The 14,594-nt window shown below is 50.3% G+C and overlaps 1 protein-coding gene across 3 annotated transcripts; it reads right to left on the bottom strand.

Annotated features, from left to right (window-relative positions):
* Nucleotides 1-4,857: 4,857 nt before the first annotated feature.
* On the bottom strand, nucleotides 4,858-10,851 carry LOC143959326 (uncharacterized). Of its 3 annotated transcripts, XM_077468013.1 has the most exons (3): nucleotides 9,835-10,851; nucleotides 7,173-7,278; nucleotides 4,868-6,097 (listed from the first exon to the last, which is right to left on the bottom strand). In XM_077468013.1, exons 1-3 carry the CDS (start codon nucleotides 10,613-10,615, stop codon nucleotides 5,923-5,925), a joined length of 1,062 nt encoding a protein of 353 aa, XP_077324139.1. In that variant the 5' UTR covers nucleotides 10,616-10,851; the 3' UTR covers nucleotides 4,868-5,922. The 3 variants fall into 3 exon arrangements, with proteins under 3 accessions (XP_077324136.1, XP_077324139.1, XP_077324137.1); XM_077468010.1 differs by lacking the exon at nucleotides 9,835-10,851 and having other exon boundaries at nucleotides 4,858-6,097; nucleotides 7,173-9,814; XM_077468011.1 differs by lacking the exon at nucleotides 7,173-7,278 and having other exon boundaries at nucleotides 4,976-6,097; nucleotides 9,835-10,848.
* Between the last annotated feature and the right edge of the window lie 3,743 nt (nucleotides 10,852-14,594).

Below are 14,594 nucleotides of genomic sequence, written 5' to 3'. Positions count from 1 at the left end.
CTTGACTCTTTTGTGCTGCTGGATTCCAAGTGATATCTGAGATCCAAGGTCAGAATTGAGTTGTGTACTCTGCAACAGAGCATCTTCCCTGCCGTAAATTGTGCAATTTTGCCTCAGCAGTAGCACAGCGGTTAGGATCATCGAAAACTTGGTTCATCGCAGTCACAAAAGAATCAAAATTATCCAGGATGACATCTTTCTCCACATAAGGGGAGGCCCAGGCTAATGCTTCCTCAGTCAGGAGGTTGATAATAAACAGCACCTTTTTCCTGTCAGAAGTGAATGCAGCAGGTTGCATCTGAAAGTATATACGACATTGATTAAGGAACCCTCTATAATGGCAGCGGTCTCCGCTAAACTTGAGTAGTAGGGGCATTCGTGCATTAGTATCTATGGCAGCAGTATCTCGGGCATGAAAATCCTGCAATTGTTTATGTAGATCAAGGATTTCCTCTTGTAGACCTTTCACTTCAATTTGTAACTCAGAACATTTTTCCTGGTAGTTAACACCAAATGTCTGCAACTCAGCGATTTGAACCCTGAGAGGAGCCACGGCAGCTGCTACAATGACCTCCATGTTTTTGGCCAGAATATTCTGTCACGGTCGGCAGTCAGGCTCGGTCTGGAGTCAGGCTCAGAGGCCTGAGCAGGTATTCACACAGGTCACCCTGGCTGATGACACGGGTTCACCTGAGGTGCGGGGTCTAAGCACTAACCGGTATTCACCAGAGCTCCTGAAGGTGGAGATGAGCTTTGCTGCGTGTTAGTGCCAGGTCACAGTCCTCAGGATAGCCCCACCAGGAGGTTAGCAAGCCGGGGTCTGATAGCAGATATACCAGATAGGGATCAAGCAGAAGCGTAGTTGAGAAACAAGCCAAAAGTCGGTAACAAATAGTTGCAGGTTGGGATTCAGCAGAAACTAGTCCAGGAACAAGCCAAATGTCAGTAACGAATGGTAGTGGGGATACAGTCCGCAGCAGGAGAGACAGGAGCAAGATATTGGCTGGTGAAGGCACAATATTCTGGCAACCAGGAAGTGCAGAGACATGGCTTAAATCAGGAAGTTCATGGGAGGAGCAAAGGGTTCAAGGTTCAAGGCAAACAAGATTCAAGACAAGATCATTCAAGGAATTGTCTAAGGAATTGTCTAAGGAATTGTCTAAGGAGCTGTCTAAAGAGCTGTCTAAGGAGCTGTCTAAGGAGCTGTCTAAGGAGCTGTCTAAGGAGCTGTCTAAGGAGCTGTCTAAGGAGCTGTCTAAGGAGCTGTCTAAGGAGCTGTCTAAGGAGCTGTCTAAGGAGCTGTCTAAGGAGCTGTCTGGCATTCCATGTGGCTCAGCAAGCAGAGTCACTGCCAGACACACCAGGTCCCAGGTTCAAGCCCAGGTCCTAACAGTATGCTGTTTGAGTGGAGATATGAACCCGTGGCATATATCTGGTACCCAGAAGCAGTGGGCAGAACGCAGGAATGACATCATGCCCCTCCAGGAAGTTGCTTGTACTGCTGCTAATTTCTTCCCACCACTATGCCCCGCTCACTGTTTTCTGAGGAAGAGATGATCCTTATTTGCAATTTAAGATAATTTTAAATGTATTTTTACATGGGGTGGTGTTTGTGTGGGTCATGTGTGTATGTCTAAACGATTTGACCTCAAAACACACACTTACTTCCTGTGAACAAATTCACTTCCTGGCCAATGTATATTGATTCCTGCTTCAGTGTGTGTGTGTATGTGTATATATAGATATCGCTATATACTGTATATAGCTATATCTATAGATGTAGGTTCTTGTGTCCACCAGCAGAGAGTAGTTGGATAGATGCCACACTCTCAGTTCTGTGTGTAGTTCCACAACAGCTGGAGAGCCGTAGTTTGAAGATTCCTGACAACTCTAGCATGTCTTGAAAAAAGGTGTTTTTTCATGTGCCTTGCATAATGCCTAAGCCCCCGTACACACGGTCGTACATTCCGGCAACCAAATCCGGCGGAGTTATTCCAACGGATTAATTCCGGAAGAGGTCCGGAAGTGATGTTGCATACACACAGTCAGACTCAGTTGTTGGAATTTCTGGTTGCCAAGAACGCGGTGACGTAAGCCGCATACGGCGGCACTAGAAAAAGGAAGTTCAGCACCACGTCCGGCACCCTTTGGGCTCCTTCTGCTGATCTTGTGTCTATCGCGTGTTAGTAGAAGTTTGGTGAGAGACAATTCGCGCTTTTCAGATTTGTGCTTCAGTTCGGTGCTGCTCTTCAGTTTGTGCTTGTCTTTGCGTATCTGATTATCAGTGCGTGTAGTCAGTAAGCATTTTTTCTCATTGTGGACTATATCTTGGTATAGTACGCGTCGATTTGCATTGCTTAGTGTCTGCTTGCTTCTGCTTTTCAGGTCGTTCTTTCAGGCATTGCTGTTTATCGGTGCTTTCTGTTGTCCGTTCTGACCAGCCGACCATTTTCAAACCATAGAAATAAGTTGGTCCACACTATCCCAGAGACACATTACTGTTAAAGGTACCTCATCCCCCAATAATTCTATAAATATTATATCCACAAATAGGAAAAAGGGAGGGGGGGGGCAGGGGATTTTTTAACGGTACATTAATTAAAGAGACAGAGATTTCTTAAAAAAGAATTCATAGCTTTAATGTTGGAAATATGTTAAAATTATTTTGGAGAAACCAAAATAGCAAAAATATAATATCAAATACACATTTTATACAAAAAGTTACATGACACAAGATATAGGGGATCCTGAAATTGTTAGTTGCTGAGAATGATCATATATCCTCCCGACATGTTTCGCGTTTTTGCTTCTTCAGGGGAGTATGCAACTAACATGAACATAAACATAAAGAGAGGTTTAAGAATACAAAAAATACAATTATGCCATACACTTAGATACACATAAATTTCAGAACATTAGGTATAAAGTTGGTCTCAATTTGCTCAGTCCAAATGCTTACCCAGATATACTCATTTCCTGCATCGCAACCCACAGGCCAACAGAAGGTGAAATAGATGACAAGAATTAGGTGACAGGATCAAATGCTAAAAACAACCCAGCCTCATGCAGGGCATAGATGGAGGTAGACAAGCGCTACAAAGATCAAAAAACAAAATCCAGAGATAAATACCAAGTATGACAAGTCCAGCACAGGTATTAAAAAATGTTAGTTTGTAACAAAATGGGTAAGTAAATATCAATCCCTAAATTATAAAAGGGAAATGGGGCTGAGAAACATGCCTCCATAGTAGGATATGAGATGCTTATTATCAGAGGGATGGAACAATTAATTTTAATTAAGCCTAATTAGTAGAAGGGTTGAAAGAAGTGGCTGCTGGGGATATACTACAAAAATACTGTTAAAGAGAGTAGAAGGAATAAGAATTATTTTTACCTGTAGATAGAATCAGAGATGAAAGAGTTAATTCCATATGATGGTATTGGTGCAATACAAATGCAACAAGTTACAAAAAAGGAATCAATTGATTCATTATGATGATTTATAAGTTGCAGAGTGCAGCGATATGCTGCCACTGCCAGGCTGAACCTACAAGTAAATAAAAAGAAGGATGACTAGATATAGATATGGAAAGATGAGAGGCGGTATTATAACAGTATAAAATTCAGCTAAAGAAATATATTTACCAAGAGGAAAAGTTAGCGTGGCGGTAGTATCTGTGCTGAACCTGCGCTACAGATGAAGTGACAGCGCTGCCTATTTATATCCCCCATCCATCGAGCCGGCGTCTGACGTCACCGGCTCGATGCGGACAGCCATAGGTGGAAGCAGTGAGCATGTGCAGAGCCTTTCAAAACGGCGTATGAACTACCAACCCCATAATGCCTCAGTGCTAACACGAGGTTAATTTGGACAAATGCTGATGGAAATGGGGCTAAGCTGACTCTCCGCCCTTGCAGGGGGCGGGAAGACACAAGTCAGCATAGAGGGCAGAAGAAACGACGGTTATCATGGCTTTTAACCCTAGAGGGGATTACATGCTCCATGCCACCTCAAAATCGGGCGCAGCCTGGGGATGATACCCAGCTGCGCCCTTGGGTGTCCATATGCCCTTGCATACTTGGAGCAAGGGAAGATAAGAAGCAGAGTATCAAGTCCAAATCAAAGAATATATGGCTCTGGATTGCGGTGCAGGGAAGGAGGGAGAAAGCAAAGCTCCTCAATGTGGGTGGGACTCATAGAGAGCAACAGAGATCCCAAATGTGCAAACCATGAAACCCACCTTGGGCCAAGCAAAGCGAGACATTAGACGGTATATATTACCGGTACAACGTTGATAATAATTGATAATGACATTAATTGATGTACAAAGGTATTTTTTTGATATAACATACACATAAGAAGAAAATAAAATAAAATAAAATATTTTATTGAAAACAAAAAGACAAAAAGAAAAAGAAAAACCAATGACTTGGGGAGGGGGTGGGAGGGAAGGAAGGGAAGGGGAAAGGGATGAACAAAAAGGGGGAAAAAAAATTTCAAACCATGTTTCATGTACGAACTCGTCGTAGAGTTTGTGTTGTGCAGGGGCTTGGTGTTGGGCTTTTAGCTTTCACACAAGCCCGGTCCATGAACAGGGAGAGGAGGCGTTTGTGGACCAAGAATTGGTTGCGTCAGCGTGACCAGTTCTCGCACATGCCTTTGCTCCGTGAAATCCGGGAGAATAATCCTGATGATTTCAGGAATTATCTCTGGATGACGGACCCCGTTTTTCACCGTCTGCTGGCTTTGCTGTCCCCTTATATCACCAGGCAGGATACCTGCATGCGGCAGGCTATCACTCTGGAGCAGATGCTCATCGCCACGTTGCGCTACTTGGCGACAGGGAGAAGCCTTCAGGACCTCAAGTTCTCCACAGGCATCTCCCCCCAGGCTCTGGGGATCATTATTCCAGAGACCTGTTCTGCCATCCTTCAGGTCCTGCAGAAGGACTATATGAAGGTAAGTTTGAGGCCTTTAAAGCTTCTCCTCCATGACCTGCGTAGCCCAACAGTCCCCCTCTCAATAATGTCCCATACCAGCCCTTATATATCTATAATAATGAGACCACACCTTTTCTTTGGAGTAAAATGGCCACAACAGCCTTTTATTAAACATAACCAAAATATTTTACTCCCTCCAAAATATGTATATAAATATATAAATATATAAATATATATCTACAACTGTAAACCAAAACCTTGAACAACTTTTATCAACTCCAGTCTGGTGATCTCTGACGGTGACCCACTTTAATTCCAAAAACACCAACCTCACTGCTTTACCTTTTTACCATACCAGGCCTCACGCTGTGACCGCTCAGAGACAAACAATTCCTGCAGTGAAAAACCTCCCAGTATTCCGTCCACCGTTCGGGAATACAACTGAGGGGCCCATAATACCAATGAGCCCCCCCCACCCTTTTATATCACCTCTGTTTTACCGCCACCGTCAAAGACCACCAGAAATCTCACGCCACAGCCTGAAAAGGGTGACCACCTTACCCTTGAGGGCAACCCCACACCCTCAAAGCTTGTTGGATCCCCCCCTGTAAACCCAAAGACCACAGGTCAATCCCGACATCCGTGAGATGAACCCCATCCCCCCTTAGGTACAGACCCACATTGGACTCCAGTTCCCTGTGCCTGATCACCAGCCCTCCATTCTGAATCACGAATCTCCCCACCACCTTATTCACCCGGATCCTCGTCTTCTGAATGCTGGCCACTGACCTTGCCCATCTCCACTGCGTCCGGGCGACAATATCCGACCACAGCAGGATCGTACTGGGAAACCTAGCACGCAGCTTCAGAAAATCCGCCTTAATGTCATTCAGTAAATCCCGGACTTTCCGGGCTCCCAGGTCATTCCCCCCAGCATGCAGAACCAACACATCCGGGGGCCCATGCAGCCACACGAACCTTTCAACCACACTCACCACCCTCTCCCACCGCATTCCTGGTATCCCCAACCATCGCAATTCCGCTTCTGCCCTGGAAATCCCCAGTTGCCTCCCCGCAGGTCTCATGTCTCCTCTCCTGGCCCCCCAACACACGTAGGAGTGGCCCACGATCCAAACGAGGCGCGGTGAACCTCCATCTGAAACGAGAAACCAAAACCTGCTGATCCCCGAAAAACAATAACCCCACAGCAAAACCACTAACCACTGCCCTTACCACCCCACGGAGATCCCAACCCTACCCCCGTGGAAAAAACTCCATCAGTCCCAGGAACGGTTCCTGTATCGCATTCCGTATTACCAACCAACCAGGAATACAACTAAGGGCCATCCCACTCCCTGGACCGCCCAACCGCTAACTGAGGTCGAACGTATGACCTAAACCTACGCGACTCCCAACGACCAATCCTTCGTACCGCCGCCTCATCCAACCCGCACCGGGCCGCCTCTGTGGCCGCCCCGATGCGGAAGGAGTGTGAAGCATATTCCGACTCCTCCCAACCATTAAGCGCCAAACTTCGCCGGAAAACCGCCACGAACTGGAATCTGGACAGGAAAGACCCGTCCGCGTGGACAAGGAATGGACCCGGACTCCCCGGCCTAACCGCTCGGTAACTCCGAACCGCTTCTACAGGGCAAACCTGTGACCCTGCCAAACTGAATAAGCAAATGTTCACACCCCTACCCCGTTGGTCCGTCTTCGAACGCCTAAGAGTTATCTCCACCACTGATCCTGCCACCCGAACATCATGATCCCCCAGCCCCCCAGGAACTTTCCGGGACGGGCTGACCAACTCCCCAATCCGAAAAGCCCCGTAAAAAGCCAATGAAAAGGCCGCCGTGAACAACCGCACCTCGAACGGAGACGTGCAAACCGAAACCAATGTACCACAAATGGCCACCAAGACCCCAAACGTCACCGGACGTCTCGTGTCCCCCCTCTTCGACTGCTTCCGAAAACCCTTCAGCATCTGACGTATCCAAAAACCCTTCGACCAATCCTCCGACCCCAACAACTTAAAAAGGAATGACAAGCCCGCCAGTTTCCGATCGATCACTGCCGCCGAGCGCCCACTCTCCACGTTCCGGACCACAAAATAAAGTGCCAGCAAGCGCCCATCCCCGGCTCCCCCAGTTCCGTCCACCTCTCGCACCAACTCCTGCCATTCCCGCCATACCTTCACGTATGCCGTCCAGGTAGCCCCACTTACAGACCTGCGTATCCAGCCCGCGGCGACTCCAAGGGCAGCGCCCAAATCCACCCCGGGCACGGAATCCCGACTGCCTCCGCGCCAGGTGCCAGTTCCCGGAACTTGTCCCACTGGAAACGAGACAGGGAGTCAGCTAAGGCATTCTCCACCCCAGGTATATGCACAGCATACAAAAACACATTCAAACGCAGGCACCTAAGGACCAATTGGCGCAACAGTCTGATAACAGGAGGGGAGGAGGCAGACATGCGATTCACCACCTGCACCACACCCATGTTGTCACAGTTGATGCGCAGCTTCAAATCCCTGCAACTCTCCCCCCACAGCTCCAGAGCCAACACAATCGGAAAGAGTTCCAGCAACACCAGGTTACCCAGGAAACCCGCTTCCTTCCACGAGCGCGGCCAAGGTTCCGCACTCCACCTGCCCTGGAAAAACGCACCATAGCCCGTAGACCCTGCTGCGTCGGTGACCAATGCGACATCGAAGTTGCTCACCGGCCCCGACATCCACACCGCCCTGCCGTTATAGGAGGACAAGAAATCATGCCACACCCCCAAGTCGTCCCGGTGCTCCTCCGTCAACCGAATGAAGTGCGTGGGCGCCCGCACCCCCGCCGTCGCCGCCGACAGCCGCCGGCAGAACACCCGGCCCATCGGGATGATGCGGCACGCAAAGTTCAGTTTGCCCAGCAAGGACTGCAAGGTCGTCAGCTGAACCTTCCGACGGCCCTGGATCTCCCGAATCGCCCGCTGCAAATCCGCCAACTTGTCATCCGGCAACCTGCACTCCATAGCCGCCGAATCTATCACTATACCCAAGAAACTCAACACCCCCACTGGGCCCTCCGTCTTTTCGGCCGCCAATGGCACCCCAAAAACGCCTGCGATGTGCTGCAACGTGGACAAGAGAATCGCACACACAGCGGAGGCATGGGGGCCGATGCAGAGAAAATCGTCCAAGTAGTGAATGATTGACTCAATGCCGGAAACATCCCGCACCACCCACTCCAGGAACGAACTAAACTGCTCGAACACGGAGCAAGAAACGGAGCAGCCCATAGGCAAACACTTGTCCACGTAGAACTGCTCCCGCCAGTGACAACCCAACCACCGAAAACTGTCCGGGTGCACCGGCAGCAACCGGAAAGCCGACTCAATGTCCGCCTTGGCCATGAGCGCTCCCCGGCCGTAGCGCCGCACCCACCGAACAGCCGCGTCAAATGACGTATACGACACCGCACAGACGTCCGGGTCAATGAAATCATTGACCGAACCCCCCTTTGGAAACGACAAGTGGTGTATGAGCCGAAACTTGCCCGGCTCCTTCTTGGGGACAACCCCCAAGGGGGACACCACCAGCGAGTCCCACGGCTTAACCGTAAACGGCCCCCCCATCCGACCCAGCGCCACTTCCTTCCCCAACTTTTCGTCCACCACCGTAGGGTGCTGCAAGGCCGACCTGAGGTTTCGCGCCACCGGCGGCACCACCTTCAAGTCACAGGGAATCCGGAAACCCTCCCGGAACCCCTCGGCCAGCAGCCGCGCAGCCACCCTGTCCGGGTACCTACTTAGGAAAGGAAGCATCCTTTCCACCCTCACCGGCGTCTTCCCTCTTGTTAGCAGCGTCGCCGGGACGCTTTCCCCTTTTAAAGCAGCGAGACAGGGCGTGAGCCCCCCCGCAGCCGGAACACTCGTGCTTGAACCGGCACGCACTTCCAAACTTGCAGGCACCCTCGTTAAAAGACCAGCACACCCCCCACTTCTTTCCGGCCGACAGTCCTGAGGAGGGTGTACCCCCGGCCCCCCCCTGAAAAAACTGAGGCGGGGCCCGGGCGGAGGACATCAGCCTCATCCAGAGGCTGATGTCCTTGTGATCCCACCGCAACTCCTGACGCACCGCCTTCCGCTGCCGGAACTGTTCGTCGTACCGGAGCCATGCCACCCCCCCGTACACCCGGTGTGCCTCCCCAATGGCGTCCATATAGCAAAACAACGCCGAGCAGTGCTCGGGGTTCTTTTCGCCGATGACGCTCGCCAAAATCGCGAACGCCTGCAACCAATTCGCAAACGTACGCGGTATCAGCCTATAACGCCTCTTTTCCTCATCGTCTTTTTTCGTGTCATTGGGCTTGACCCGATCCAAATTGAATTTTTCCAGTGGGAGCAGCGAGAATATCTCCACATACTCACCTTTTGCAATTTTCTCCCGCACCTCCGGCTTCAGGTGCGCCCCGAGCGGTCCCTCGAAGCAGACGTACACCTCACAACGCGCCGCATCCCCAATCCGAACCACATCAGTACGGCTGGGTGTCGCGGCCGCCTCCTCCCCACCGGACCCCCCGCCCACCACCGGCACCGCCGTTGCGGACGCCGCGGGTTCCCCACCCGCAGCCGGCGGGACCCCCGCCGCCCCCGCTACCTTACCAGCCCCCCAAGGCGCCGTCAGGGCAGGAGATCCCCCATCCCCCCCAAACCTGTCCACCAAAGCCCGCAATCCCTCCAACAAACCCTGCATGGGCGGCGCGGGCCCCGGGTCCACCTGACCCGACCCCGCCACCGACACCCCACCCAGCGGCGCCGGAGGCGCCGCTGAACCAGCCGCCCCTTGCACCACCCCCAGCAACCCCTGCAAAACATCAGAGAAAACAGTAGGTACTGACTTACCGGGCCGACCAGGAACACGTCCCGCAGCCGCGTTGCCGCTCTCCACCGCCGGGGGAACCACGTCGTCTTCAGCGGACAGTTCTCCCTCCGACCGGTCCTCCTCTTCCCTCTCCGCAGGCGCCAGAAGCCCCCTGGGCGATCCGCTCCCAGAGGCCGCAGCAAGCAGGTGGCTGGGAAGATCCTTCACCACAGGGGCCTTGCTCCCAGACTGGCGTAGAGAACCAGACCTAGGGCGCCCCCCCGCACCACCCCTGGGCGTCAGTCCTCCAGTCTGTCCATCAAGTAAGCCCGCATCCGCCCGGCGCCCCCCACCCACCGCCCGTGCCCCCCTGTAGGCCGACTCCGTCCGTCTTGCAGAACCCTCCGCACCGCTGGCTGTCCCCCTGCTCGTGCAGGGCCCCCCACAGGGGTCCCCCACGCGAACGGTCGCCGGGCTGGACGGCGGGGAGCCGGCGCCATCGTGGCCCGTGGCCCCGCCCCCCGGGGTAGGCCGGCGGCGTGCAGACCGCCCCAGGCCCCGATCATCCTGCTGTCTCCGTTTTGCGGGGGGGACCGACCTGTCCGCCCCCGGGCTCCGCCGATCACGAGGTGGCCGAGGGGCGGGTCCCGGCGAAAAGCGCGCCGGAGGCCGAGACCTCCGGGCCCGCAGCACCGGCTCCCCGCTACTCGTGCCTGCCTCCGTCTCACCCATCCAGCGCTCCACCTGCTCGGTTAGCCACTCCGAACCCCGCACCTCCGCTTGAGCCCGCAGCCGCTCCAACACGTGCTCGATCGCCGCCATTTTGCCCAGAGAGGAGCAGCGCTGGAAAGCTGCCTCCTCTGATGTCTTCCCCTCGAGACTGGTCCCGTTCCGGCTCCGCCCCCCTTTTATATGGCTCCTCCCCCTTGCGTGTTTCTCTTCCTCCACCTATCCTCTGTCTTGGTGTCTCTAGGCACCCGGTCATGCCCGCCCCTCCATTACCCCTCCCCTTCAGTACGTGTCATTCCGGGGCTCCCTGGATCGTGACGTTTCAGGCTCGGGGCTTTCCTCGCCCTCCTCGTCAGTGGAACTCTGATTGCGCACCTGCGTTCTGTCCGCCATGTGCTCTCCCCACTGCGCCGAAAGAGAAGGGGCAGGGAATAGTCTAGAAAGAACATCAGGGGCAGGCGGAGTTTCACGCATGCGCACTGTATATAAATCGCACGTATGATCTGTGAACAGAGGGAGAAGCTGACGCGACGATAGTGCAAACTAAGGTACAATTTTTAACTTGGTACATCACTAGCCTATACTGCTTCTAGATTGAGGCCTGCATTAGTGGAGTTTAGCCTGACATTAGGGTTTGTCTTGTGTTGGGTCTTGCATAGATTATGGACGGTTTCAATGACCACAGTTTCCTCCCTCTGTTCATCGATAAATACAGGGAGCTGCCCTGCCTGTGGCAATCGACGCACCCACATTACAGTAACAAACTAAAGAGGCAGGCAACGATGAAGAAACTGGTTGAGTTTGTGAAGTCGGTGGTCCCCAGGGCAAACATCCAATATTTAAAAGTGAAAATTGGTGGCCTGAGGAGTACATATCTGAGGGAGCGGAACAAGGTGCTGAAGTCCATGCAATCTGGAGCTGCAGCAGATGAAGTTTATGTCCCCAGGCTGTGGTATTATGACAGGATGCAGTTTCTGTCAGACCAGGCTGATGACAGGGAATCACTCTCTACCCTTCCTTCCACGCATCCTTCTATGCTACATTCCACACCCGCTGAGTCTTCCGACACCCAACCTGGGCCTTCCACTCAGGAAGAACTGGAGGAGCCCAGCTTGAGCCAGGTATAGTATTGTTGTACATATTTTGGGAGTAAAAATGAATGATATTAAATTGTTTTTTGCTCTCTAATTGCTGATTTTAGAAAGTGTTTCACATATCAATAGACAGTAGTAGCCAAAACCTTTGGGTCTCCAAGCCACCCCCTACTATCAAGAGGCCTTTGCCGCCTTAGCTGCATGTAAACTTCAGCAAATGGAGGAGGGGCAAAAGATCTTGTGTGAGGAGCTAATTCTCCACACCCTCAACAAGGGTCTGTTGGGCCAAATCACACAAGCAACACACTTGTGTGATTTGGCCCATGCCCCTCCTCCTCCTCCTCCTCCTTCTGCCACACCTCCAGCACCACAGCCAAAGCCTGGAAGGAAGCATGGAAGGAAGACCAGAGTGTGATAACCTGGGGTCAGTCTGGTCTGACAGAAGATGCAGCCTCTTCTAGTACCACAGCCTGGGAACATAGATGTCATCTGCTGCTGTTCTGGGTTTTTTGGACTTCAGGACCAGACTTCCCTCCCTCAGACATGTACTCCTCAGGCCACCAATTTTTGCGTTTAAATAGTTGATGTGTGCCCTGGGGGCCAAAGGTTTCGCTAATCTCCCAAGTTTCTCCAGCGCTGCCTCCCTCTTTATTTGTTACTCACACCTAAATAAAGGTTTTTTTGTTTGAAGAAATACTTGCGTATGTGTTTTACTTCAAAAAGGACAGTTTATTTGTGAGTAGGCAGGTACATTTCAAAAATACAAAGTGAAATTAATAACAAGGGGCACCAACACCAAACAAACTCCTGTAGATTAAAAAAGAAAAACAAAATACAAAAAAGATAATAATGGTGTTGTGGTAAGTTGACACACAAAACACACCCAAAAAAATGCAAAGATGAGTAAACTGTCAAAAAAGGAGATGTTGAGTAAAAAAAAACATCCACAAAATAAAAAATAAAAAAATACAACAAAAAAAAAGATTGTGTAGATGTGATGATTTAAAATATTGTATTGCTGAAATTAGTAAAAAGCCTAAAGAAATACGTTCGGGAGAAGTGTGTGTGTGAATATGAGCATCAAAACAAGTTCATTCTTGCAGCATTGTTAAGAACAAGATAATGCGCTGCATGAAAGAATTTTTAACATTGCAGTGTGACGAATGTGCTATAATCGATTACGAGCAGTAGTTTTACCTGAGCGAGCGCTTCCGAATTTGATTGTGAGCATGCGTGGCACCTTGTCTGTCGGAGTAGGCTACACATGATCGGACTATGTCCGATCGGAGCATGTTGTCAGAAAATTTTATAGACAAGTTGGAAAACTTGGTCCGTTGGATACTCCGACGGAAACAGTCCGATGGAGACCACACACAGTCGGATTATCCGACAACACGGTCCTAGCCATAGACTGAGTATAGCCTCAAATACAAAATATACGTAATACATATAACAGTACCATCATCCCAATTGATAATTGTCAAGAATTGGGAATTCTAAGGATATTGGGGCAGTTGCTGAGGCTGCTCCCTTGATATCCACACCCAAAAATGTTTGTTGAGGGGACTATTGCGGTACTAAATAAATCATAAAAGACTTTGTTATAAAAAAATTACAAGTAATTTAATAAGGACAAAAAAATGAAATCCATCAAAACTTTCATATTGCTAAAATCATATACACCACAATTTAATAAACTACCGACGGGTAACCCCGTAAGGTTTCTATTGAAGAGGGGTACAGAAACGTTTCCTCTACCGGTTTCGCGGCGAACCGCTTCTTCAGGAGGATAGTCTACAGAGTAAATAAAAATATTTGCAAATAATCAAATAGCAGCGAATCATATAATGACATAACAGAAGAGTTACAATAATTTAAATAGCGAGGGGATCAGCTCACCCACAAAGGAGGAAGCAGTAGATCACAGGACCCATCGGTTTCCTCCCACGGCAGATGCGGGGGGTTGTAAAGGACTCTTCAAATTTAAACAGATATATATGATATGAGAGTTAAAGTGAGATGAGACATTAACCTATACACACCTAAAGAGCGATATATAGGTGAAGAGGGATGGAAAATAGACTGTGTATAGGGGCTGTAAAAAGAGCCTATAAAAAGGAAGTGCTTAATTGTGCATCCTAAGGTGTCCTAAGCAAGCAAAACATTACCAAAGAAATGTGACCAAATTGGGAAGAAAAGGAAAAATAAATAAGGAGTCTGTGGAAAAGGGCAAACCACCACAAAATATAGGGTAAAAAGGATATAAGTGAAACAAGTGTGAAAGTAAAAGCCAAACATACCGTTTGTGCTATATTATCCAGTGCACACCACCCATGTTCATAGAGGGAGATCGAACAGGGCAACACCATAGTAGCCAAGGAATGCAAATGTATAGTGTGCAGGGCAGGTATCACCTACTATATATATAATACACTCCCCAAAGGGAGGAACTGGTAAGCATGTATGCACAGGTTGCTGTTGTAGATGGACACCACAGGTGTATTGCAGGTTAGCACACCAGGTAATCATGATAATTAATATGGTAATTCATTAGCCAGGAAACAAACATGAACCTGGGTATTGATCGCCATCTGTGGGGGTACACACAGAGCAATCACTTTAAGCACATATGAAAAAAGGCATAAAGTAAGATAAGACCAGGAGACCTAGGGTACTAGAGGTCCTAGTCATCGGGTACAAAAACAGCAATACTCTAACCTGTATAGACATGTCCAACAGCGCAACCCGGCATGTGGAGTCCTGAAAACTGCTCAACAGTGGTCTAACACAGACCACTATTTAAGCCCCCAACCCTTCCGGCATCAGCGCACGCCGCTAAACGGCGGCGTCTGATGTCACGGGGGTCCGCCCACCCACACCGCGCACTCGCACGGCCATGCAACCATCGCGCACGCTGATGCGGACGCACTGTGCATGGATGTGCGCACAGCGCATGTGCGTGCCGGAGGGGCCCATGG

The sequence above is a fragment of the Lithobates pipiens genome, unplaced genomic scaffold (assembly GCF_037356315.1).
Source record: "Lithobates pipiens isolate NorthernLeopardFrog02 unplaced genomic scaffold, aLitPip1_a1.2 Scaffold_70, whole genome shotgun sequence".
Lineage (NCBI taxonomy): Eukaryota > Metazoa > Chordata > Amphibia > Anura > Ranidae > Lithobates > Lithobates pipiens.
The sequence above is the reverse complement of the archived record's forward strand: the minus strand, read 5'-3'. Positions and strand labels throughout refer to the sequence as shown.